General features: G+C 31.7%; 1 protein-coding gene across 4 annotated transcripts; it reads right to left on the bottom strand.

The window, feature by feature from the left end:
* Positions 1-3,869: 3,869 nt before the first annotated feature.
* On the bottom strand, positions 3,870-8,362 carry LOC105116601 (Maf-like protein). Of its 4 annotated transcripts, XM_011014023.1 has the most exons (10): positions 8,206-8,352; positions 8,015-8,086; positions 7,837-7,911; positions 7,592-7,684; positions 5,894-5,974; positions 5,247-5,316; positions 5,074-5,165; positions 4,824-4,865; positions 4,620-4,700; positions 3,870-4,138 (listed from the first exon to the last, which is right to left on the bottom strand). In XM_011014023.1, the coding sequence occupies exons 1-10, from the start codon at positions 8,227-8,229 to the stop codon at positions 4,067-4,069; spliced, it is 702 nt and encodes a 233-aa protein (XP_011012325.1). In that variant the 5' UTR covers positions 8,230-8,352; the 3' UTR covers positions 3,870-4,066. The 4 variants fall into 4 exon arrangements, with proteins under 4 accessions (XP_011012325.1, XP_011012327.1, XP_011012328.1 ...); XM_011014025.1 differs by lacking the exon at positions 5,894-5,974 and having other exon boundaries at positions 8,206-8,356; XM_011014026.1 differs by lacking the exon at positions 7,592-7,684 and having other exon boundaries at positions 8,206-8,354.
* Between the last annotated feature and the right edge of the window lie 1,712 nt (positions 8,363-10,074).

Raw genomic sequence — 10,074 nt, forward strand, 5'->3', positions numbered from 1 at the left:
TTTCTAGCCATATAAACTAAATTGAAATCCAAGATCTACAACTCCAGATATGACCCAATGATTGAATAGTGTTCTAGTTTGGACCAAACCAGCATCACTTTTCTAAGCTTCACCCTCTCTTTATCTTCTTAATTTTAGTAGTTGAACTCATTAATCAATCTTTTAATTTATGTTATAGGCCTTTATTTAAGATGGACATTTACTATAAATTAAATATATCTTATAATATCAGACTTATTATTATAAAACATGCTTTAGTTAAAGAGTTATTAATACTTCAAGTGCAAAATGCTGATATAAAGCCTTGATAAAAATACACTTTTAAGATTAATCAAATACTATACAAAAATCAATCATACATCAAATCCATTAACTGCCTAGGACATGGTAAGTAACTTGATGATGAGGGCATTGAATGCACAGTTGTTTAAATCTTTCCCAATACTTGGAGAGTGTCTCCCCATGAGATTGTCGAATCCCATATATTTTTTTTCCTTATATAGGCAACTTGAGAGGTCATATATTTTTTTCCTTATATAGGCAACTTGAGAGGGTGGGAAACACTTTTGTAGGAAAATTTTCTTCATGTCATTCCAAGTCCCAATGAAACCTAAGAGAATAGAGAAAAACCATGTTTTTGTTGCCCTTTTAAAGAAAGAGGGAAAGCTTTCAACTTAACCTGTTCTTTCTCAAATCCATGCAATTTCATACTAATGCAAACCATGTGGATCTCCTTGAGATTAGTATGAGGATCTTTTCTAGCAAGTCCATTAAATAATAGCAATAAGTGTATAAAACCAGACTTGAGCTCAAAGTTGATATTGTTGTCAATGTTTATGTATAATAGTTGATTCTCTATGTTAGGAGCAACAAGCACTTTGAGTGTCTATTGTCTTGCAACAACCATGGTGTTGACGCGAGCTTCCTTTTGTAACCTGTGTAAAGTGTTTTCTATTTCAAGATCTACTTGCATTTGTCTTTGGTTAGTAGAATGGGTTACAAGCATAAATAGTCAAGAAAACTCAAATGAATACAATCACATATGAGATTTAAAATAGTGCTAATTGAATAAAAGTCCTATACTGGATCACAAAAATGCCTAAAAACTCTAAAAAACATGGGAATTTGACCTTGATAGGGTAGGGCTAGTGGCTAAAAGTACTAGTCTCGTTCAGAACATTGTTTTCCTTTGGAAGACAAAAGACCGATGCTTAATTCCACCAAAAAATCTATTTTGAACAATACATGTATCATGCCTATATAGTACCCCAAGCAAAACTGTTTTCTTTTCTTCTTTTTTTAACAAAATAAATAACAATCATAGAAAATAACAATTACAACATAAAAATCAACTAAAATTATGTCACGATCAGATAAATTAATTATCCTAGCTTAAATAAATAAGATAGTATAGAGCAAACAAGGGGTTGATCCCATGAGGAATGTTTAGTTCAGATTTTTATGTTATACAATATGTAATTGGAGGGAATTAAGGTTATCTAGGCTATAATAGAATTAAGCAATTAAGCTAAATTAAATAAATCAGAAAATTATCAAGAGAATAAACCTTAATTTGAAGTAGATGTCCATCTATGAAAATCAAAACCGATCATTAAAACAATACATCAATTTATATTTTGAACATTTATCTTTTCTTAACATTGGTTAGTCAACAAATTCGTCATATAAATAACCCTAACCATAAATAATTACGATGTCTGCACTAGTAATTTAATTCAATGGCAGCTTTATGAACTAGATAGGTTGATTAATCTAGACAACATAATTGTCCGCAGTCCATGTTTGCTTTAATTGAATATTTTTCCTAAGATTAATAACTTAGATCCGCCACAATAATTAATCTCAATTGCTTTATAAGTTTATATACCACGACTTCAGTTTTAATAGAAAACTTAGCAATAGATCGTTTGCAATAACAATTTAAAGTCTGCTCTAGTAATTAAAATAAACAACTATAGGAAATAAACATAGAAAAACAAACATGTTCATCATATAAACTAAAAGGAAAAGGTAAAACAAACATATTCATCATTTTTGTCTATTGAATAACTAATTAAAAAGAAAGAATAATGCATGATATTGGGTTTTTAGAGGAAAGGGTGTTTTTCTCTCTCTCTTTTCTGGTCGCCCCCTCTGTTCCTTTGTTTCTTTCTTTTTATTTGATAGGAAACCATAATCTTCCTTTCTTATCAAATAGTCATTTTCTAAGTAGACAATTTACATTTAAGTATTTCAATGATTATTTTTCTAAAAAAAAAAATAGTCTTGCATAAAATCTTCAAGCTTTGAATTTTAACTTATAAGAGTTAAATTGATGAAACAAAAACTTAGATATCAGTTTGGATACTTTGGGAAATACTTTGAACTTGTTTCTTCATAAAACCTCTTTGTTGGCAGAATTTATATGTCATCTTAAAAAAATCATATCTCTTTCATATGAGCTTTTTTTCTACTAAAATTTTATAGGCTAATAGGTCTTTGAGTAAAAAATCCAACAAGATTAAGTTTTCATCAAATGGACTTCTCTAGCTCAAGATATCCAAGTAGAAATGGTTGAAGGTCAACAATGGTAGAATATAAGATTTGTTTTTGAATACTGTGATTTCTATGTTCTCTCTCTTTTTATTTTTCTTGCCATATATTTATAGAAAGGTGGATGTTAGCTTTCTAATGTTACTAGAATCACTTTTTGACTTCTAGAGCTTAAACTCTACACAAAACATCGATCGGAAATCAAATTTATTAATTATATTCAATTTTTTCTTTGAATCTTATACTTGAAAGTGTCTTTAAAATATAAAATAAATAATATTAAGATATTTTATATATAAAACATAGATAAAATACTAGGTAAATATAAATAAAACTATCTAATAATATAGTTGTATCATTAGACGCATCCTAAATCAGAAAGATTGGGCATGTTAGGATAAGATACGTGGATTATGCATTTAATACAAATCACAATACACAAACCAACTTTTTCTACAAAACAGAGAACCAATTGCACCCACTTGTAGGCTCCAGCGTTTTTCTACAAAACAGATAACCAATTGCACCCACTTGTAGGCTCGTTGAAGCAACCCTTTACTGCCAAGATACCCAATGACACACCCATAAAATTGAGCTGAACAACCAAACACACCAGCTTCCAGCCGTGCTGAAGTAAGCCTCCATTGCCAAGATACCCAAGGGATAAATTCATGAAAGTTGATGCGTAAGCCAACCCCAAGAATCAAACACAAAAGGATTGTGAGAGCCTAAAAATAGAAATGCTTATTGTAATCCACAATAGTCAAGGAAAAAAAAATTGATTGAATCCCAACAGGGATGCCTCGCAACCGACAATTATATAATTTTTTTTCTTATGCACTATGCACTTACGCCTTTGTGTCAACTGATCTGGCTCACAAAAAGAAGATGAGAGCTGGAAAAAACCATAACCAAAGTGGCAAAAAAAGGATAGAGTAATCAGTCTTTATTCTCTACTGCATCAGTTTTCAACCAACAAAAACAAAGGATAGAATAATCATTCAACTATTAAAACCCAGAGTCAAAAGCTCTCACACAAAGCTGATCTCTTATACTGTATAATAATAATAATATCATAATACGAAATGTGAACAAACCTTAAAAGAGAAAAACACTTTCGAGGCGTCAAATATAAAAAAGATGACTCTTCCTTTATTTCTTTCGTGCTTGATAAATATTGAAGTCAACACTATTTTCCCGTAGGAGAAACACCTCCTCAAATAACTGGTTTCTAATTATATTATGATTTAATACTATCTTGTATTTTGACTTTGTAAAGTTTGCTTGTCGATAGTATGAAAACTAAAGAAGAAAGATAACAGTACAATGGAGAGTAATAAAATATCAACTCATTTGTAATAGTAAAAAGTAGCACATAAATGGTCAGTTGCAACAATTAATTGTTATCAGGTCGAAAGAAGCAACATCAGGTGGAGGCCAAAATGGTGATAGAGGAACGGTGTCAAATTGGGACCAATACTGACAATGCCAACAAGAATGCTAGCTGCTGCAGCTAGAGAGCCTCCTCTATGAGTTTCTTAGTGAGAGCTTTGGGGAGTCCCATCACGCTATCAGTTGTCCCCACCTGCACAAAATACCAAAAATCTTGATGCATGTTACGATAAAAGGAATAAGGAAACAATTAGTCAATGGAAGATGCAATATCAGTTATCCAGGTCCTTGTCCAGCTAAATAGCTTGTGGTTTTATGTATCTAATATCTATACGTGATTTCCCTGGGATCAAGGGTAGAAAGGACAGTCAGCCTAATTATAAAATCATTTCTTACTTTGAATAACAATACATATTTTACTCAATTGCAAGTTCTTCAAATGTATCATGTCTGGTTATCGAGGCTCCAAGGGATGCAGCCAATTGCCAAATAGGCATCACATAGTAAACCGGTTGCGCGGTTTCAGTTTAAAATTTAAAATCATCAATCACTTCATGAAAGGACTAGCTCGGGACACTATAGTACATGCTTGTCCCTGCACCAAATGTTCCACTCTATGAGTCTTCCGTTACCATTTGTCCTATTACATATTGCACAGGGATTAGAAAACCCACCACTTCTTTAATGTAGGGCAATAACAAAGGATGCTCAATTATTAGCCCCCCGGCAACTCTGAGCACAATTCCCTCATCAATCTGTGGAATGCATGAAAGAAAACAAAAGGAAATAAATATAACTTCAGGTTGGTCACTGGTATTTCGTAACTTCATGCTAGCCATTTCCATCAATGATATAACTTCACGAGAACTAAGTTTTACCAGCTTCTCAATGACTTCATCTGGTATTTCGTGGAAATAGATCTGTAGGGCATCACAACTTAACAGTTAGTCACTGGTAGATATCATCAGGTTAGAGAAACTATCACAAAGTGTTTCATCATTATGTATCTGTCTAATCACTGTATCATGTATGTGTTCTGCTATTGGCATCAGCATGGTAATCATTCAGGTTGGTCTAAGCAGAAAAGCTTGACCACTATTAATTAAAAAGAGACAAAGAAAATGGTACCTCCACTCTGTCCCATTCTCCTTTCCTGAATCCAGTTTTAAGATTTGTGACAAGAACTGATCCCACAGTTGCGGCGTGTCCCCCAGAATACCCTGCACTTCATGTAAATAAATAAAGAAAGCAATGGGAGAGTAAAAGGCATGGAAAGAGAGTTGACAGAATGCTGAGCAAACCTTTTATAAATTCCCATGCTTCTTCCTTGCTGGCTGGCTTTTCCCTGATCACACCTTCATAGACTACCACCTTCAAATTGATGGCAATAGCAGTAAGTAACAGAACAAATATATTTTTACATGCAGTGAAAGATCCTGTTGATTTCTAGCTACAAGCATGCATGCAAAACCAGTTCATGGATGGATGGGGTAGGAATAGTAGGAGAGATGGTACGTCCTCAACTGACGATAAAGAATTGGCCTCTAAAATACATCACCATTTGAAGTATAGAATCTCTCGTCTGATTTCCAGTTTACACAACCAAACAACTTGTAAGCCATGAAGAATATTCATTACCACCAAAAGGTTAGCTCTCAATTTTAGGGAATTGTCATTACCATAGCTGCCTACTAAATTTGCCAAAATGTTTTATTCCAACAGAAGCTTACATATTACAAAATACTTGTCCCATCTACAGATACAGTTCACTGCAAATAATTATCATTTATACCTTATTGGTTTTCCTTTATTGAGTTTTGCTTAGGTATAAGAAGAGGAAGAGCCAAGAAATAATATGCAATAGCCTTTTCTTTACAAGGCTCACATATATGCCAAAAAAATGAAATACAGATGACTAAATCAGGAAGAAAAGTATATCAATATATACTTGATCCGCAGTAATTAACAATGTTGGTTCAGCATCCTTAGTGTAGTCACTGATTGGGAGCTTTTGCAAAATAGTGTCAGCCTGACATGAAGTTTTCACCAAGGTAAGCACCAGAGTCCACACTAAATTAAGCCAAAAGTATTGAGGCAACAACAATAGAGAGAAGGATGACAAGGTAAATAATGTCAAATTACCAACAGCATCATTGGCTAAAAATCATGCACGCAAAAATACTGAAAACAAATATATAAACAGAATGAATCAAGTAGCATCCAGCAGCCCAAGCAGGATTGGAAAGGCATAAGAACAACTAGAGAATCCACTACAACCATGCGATTGCAATGGTTGAAAAAAGGGTGTTAAAAAAAAAAGTTTCATCTATAATATTTGCATGATCTAACCCGACGCAGCCCATCAAGATCAGATAATGTGAATATTATAGATGATAGTTAGTTAAAAAAATTAAAAAATAGATATTACGAGGCAAGTTGTGGTCGGGATTTTTGAAACCCTATCAACTTGTATACCTTATACAAGCAGTATAAATACTCTCTCCATTTCTTAATCTCTCGCCACTCAGCCTCTTATTCTCTCATCTCCCTCTCAACCTATATACCCTAAAAATGCGCAGTAGCCTCCTCCGACCACTGTTTTAATAAACTAAAACCACCAATCTCTTCCTCTCATCCTTATAACCAGAAGCCTAACTCAATATTGACAACCTCTACCTTACCCCTGTCAATCAAACCTTCAAAAAAAAATCAAAAACCTAACAATAAACTTACTTAGGTCAAATTTCTCTCTTTCAGGTTTCAAGCACTCCATGCATCATTTTGTAAGTATATTTCTCCTCTCGTGGCATCTAAAGATCAATAAGGAGTTCCACGTAGCACAAAGGTTGTCTTTGTCTTCAGTGACAATGTTTTCTCACTTTTTGGATCAAAAGCAACTCCAATGAATCAAAAGCAAAGGCGTGAGAATGGCTAGTATTTGTCTGTTGCATTGGATGAAAGATTACGACTTTGGTATGCTTCCTTTTTCCTGATTGCAAATGTGAATATGTATTGCATCATTAAATCCACATTGTGCTCCTAGTACTTCGGTGAAAATTGAAACCCTTTAGAGATTAATAAAATTTCTCAAGAACTAGTATGTTGTCATACCTTTAGGATTCAGTATTGTTGTGGTTGTTCAACCCGTGGATATCTATAATATCCACAAAAAATTTTGTCCAACCCAATACATTCCACCCGCTCAGATGCCAAAAACAATTTGACTGGGTCGGATTTACAATTTATAAAACATTAAAAGTTGAGTTAGATACAATTATGAGTTAATCCATGAACAACCCTCGAACATTCCAAACATACACATACATTTGAGGATTTTCTTATCATTATCTAGTATCCACCCTCGCTAATAAATAACTTCCGATCAATTAGTTACATATGTTATTTCATTGAAAAGTTCCACTGAAGCTGGCTCACCATCCCTGTGTAGAAACAAGACCAAGAAGCTTTCCTATCAAAGCAGCATATGGGAAGCACCCAGTCTCCCATTTACTGCAAAACCAAGTGCAGTATCTAAAACATTACAATTTCTTGGTATCCTCGAGCATTAAAGGAACTAGTCTAAACCCAATGCACCTGAAGCATCTAAGAACAGGCAAAAAAGAAAGAAAGCAAAAACAAAACATACAGTGTCGGCGGCAACCAAAATAGTGGGTTCCTCATCCTTGTCTTGATGATTATTCATAGTAGTAGTTCGTAAATTTGCTATAATAGCATCAGCCTGAGATGCAATTCACATTCATCAATTACTCGATGAAATTATTCTTAAATCAAACTCCACTCCAATTTTATGATGTTACAAAAACATAACATAAATTAGAAAAAAAGAGAAAAACAGTAAATAACCTTGACAACAATCATTTCAAAGTTTACCTTGGCCTCAGCAAGAGTCATTACTAAATCTTCTGGTTTTTCTTCGCGAATGCTCTTTTCATCAATATCTGCAGTCTACCAGAACAATTTCCAATTTTTAACATTATATACTGAAGATAAACTTTGACAAGAAAAAAAGAAGAATGTAATTTAAAAGAAAAAAAGAGGAAGAATTTACAGAGATTGTGAATTCATATCCCATCTCTTCTAATATTTTCCTTCGTGAGAATGAGGCCGACCCCAATATTAACTGCAAACAAACACATGGATAAGTGGAAAGCAATTGCCAGTAGAAACTTATGTAGAATAAACCCCAATTATGCCCGAAAGTAATTTTTTTATTTTCATGGAGATTTATTTTTTAATTACCTTAAAAGAAGGAATGGCATCCATTCCTCCGTAGAAGCTGGAGATAGCTGAAGCAGGTGGATAGAGCTAGAGACAGAAAATGAAGAATTGGTCAAGTAATAGGGCTTTTAGTACTAGTTGGCCGAGACTGAGAAAAACGTGGCCTCTAAAAATCTGGAAAGCTAATTTCAAAGAACTACGCCCAACTTCATATATCATATTTCAACCTTTTATTGGGTTACTAGATTGAGTCGAACTTGCGAGTCCACAGGTAGAATTTCAGAGCTTGAGGTCAGATTCTAATTCCTTTATATTCGTTTTAACTTATTAGGTTGGAGATTTAATTAATAAATTGTTAGGTTAATTCAAGTCTATTATTTTAACCAAAATTATAGTGTTTTAGTTTTTTATTAAGAAATTATTAGTTTTAGTCTGGTCGGATTTAGCCAAGTCATTTAGGCTGCCTCCAATCCATTACTTAACTCAAAATTTTGAGTTAATATTAACATGAGTTCAAATTAAAACTAGATCCAAAAAATTTTAAATTATTTTTATTATATCACTTAAATTTAGTTAAATTAATAGCAAAATTAGTTAAAATTAAAGTTTTAAATTACTTGTTTATCAAAACTAGATATAATAACAATGAATTATTCACTATCTATTATATCATTTATCGATGTAAGTAAAATTTTTTTTTAAACAATTATAAATTTTATTTTTTAAAAAAATTTTAAACAATTATAAATTTTATTTTTTAAAAGAGTTTTCAGTCTCAATTATTAAAGATAAACATAAATGATAATGAAAATGAAAATATTAAAGTGTCAAATGCCTTTGGACTAGTATTAATAAATTAACAAAAATTAATTTATTAAATGAAAATATAATATTTATGGACCTAACAAAAACTATATATAATTATGTGATAATGTTAAATTTATTAAATTATTTTACTAAGTTTTTTTTTCTAAATTATTACCATTTATTACAAGAAATAATTTTTGGAATGTGAATCTTATTATATTTAATAAAATAATTATAATTATAAAATTAAATAATTGATAAAACATCAATTGCATAATAACAATCACTTATTAAAAAATTTTAATAAAAAAATAATTATTTTTAGTATTATTTATTATTATAGCATTAGTTAGCTATAGAAACTTTTTCTTAATTTATTTAGGAGTGTTGCGGGGGATGTTGAATGGTGTGCTAAAAACTTTTTGAGAGGTATGTTGATAAAAGAAAAGGATTTTGGGTATAATCATAAAATTATAATTATAAAGTTCAGAAGTTGCTACCTAATATTATGAATACTAAAAAATTTATGGTCTACGAGAGTCTGAGTAAGAGACTGGATATGTAAGGAGAAGATGCATCGCTCTTGGTATACCTTACCTAAGGTAAATTGTATTTTTGTATGATAGTTATTCTAAGTTGTGTCTCTATTTGTTGGTCTCGTCTAACATTCAAGGTAAATCTCCATTCCTAAAGAAGTTTATACCTTGTTGGATTAAATTTTAATTATTCTAAAGTCTAAATTTTAATATTATATTTATTTTACACTTTGTATCTTTAATATTTAAGGGTATACTTTACTGTGTAGTTTTACACACCCCTGGATATTAAAGTTTATAACTAAACCCTAAAACTTGAAATATAAAGTGAACAAAATAATTGATCAATGATTTTTGATATTTTGGTCAAATCCTAACAGATAATCATAAACTAGTTACGATATTTTTTTTTTTTACATTTTTAAAATATGAGAAAGATACAATTTTTTTTAATGAAAATACACTTGGAAAACTTTTAAGGTTTGATCGTATACATGAAACAAGACATTTTTGTTTTTTGAGAGGAAATTGATTTAAAAGTTTTGAG

The sequence above is a fragment of the Populus euphratica genome, unplaced genomic scaffold, assembly GCF_000495115.2.
Source record: "Populus euphratica unplaced genomic scaffold, PopEup_1.0 scaffold978.1, whole genome shotgun sequence".
Lineage (NCBI taxonomy): Eukaryota > Viridiplantae > Streptophyta > Magnoliopsida > Malpighiales > Salicaceae > Populus > Populus euphratica.

Coding starts and splice junctions, on each gene's coding strand:
- LOC105116601 (XM_011014023.1), bottom strand. CDS start 8,229: ATGGATGCCATTCCTTCTTTTAAG. Junction 7,685..7,836: donor TGACTCTTGCTGAGGCCAAG/GTAAACTTTGAA, acceptor ATTGCATCTCAG/GCTGATGCTATTATAGCAAA. Junction 5,166..5,246: donor AGCATGGGAATTTATAAAAG/GTTTGCTCAGCA, acceptor CATGAAGTGCAG/GGTATTCTGGGGGACACGCC.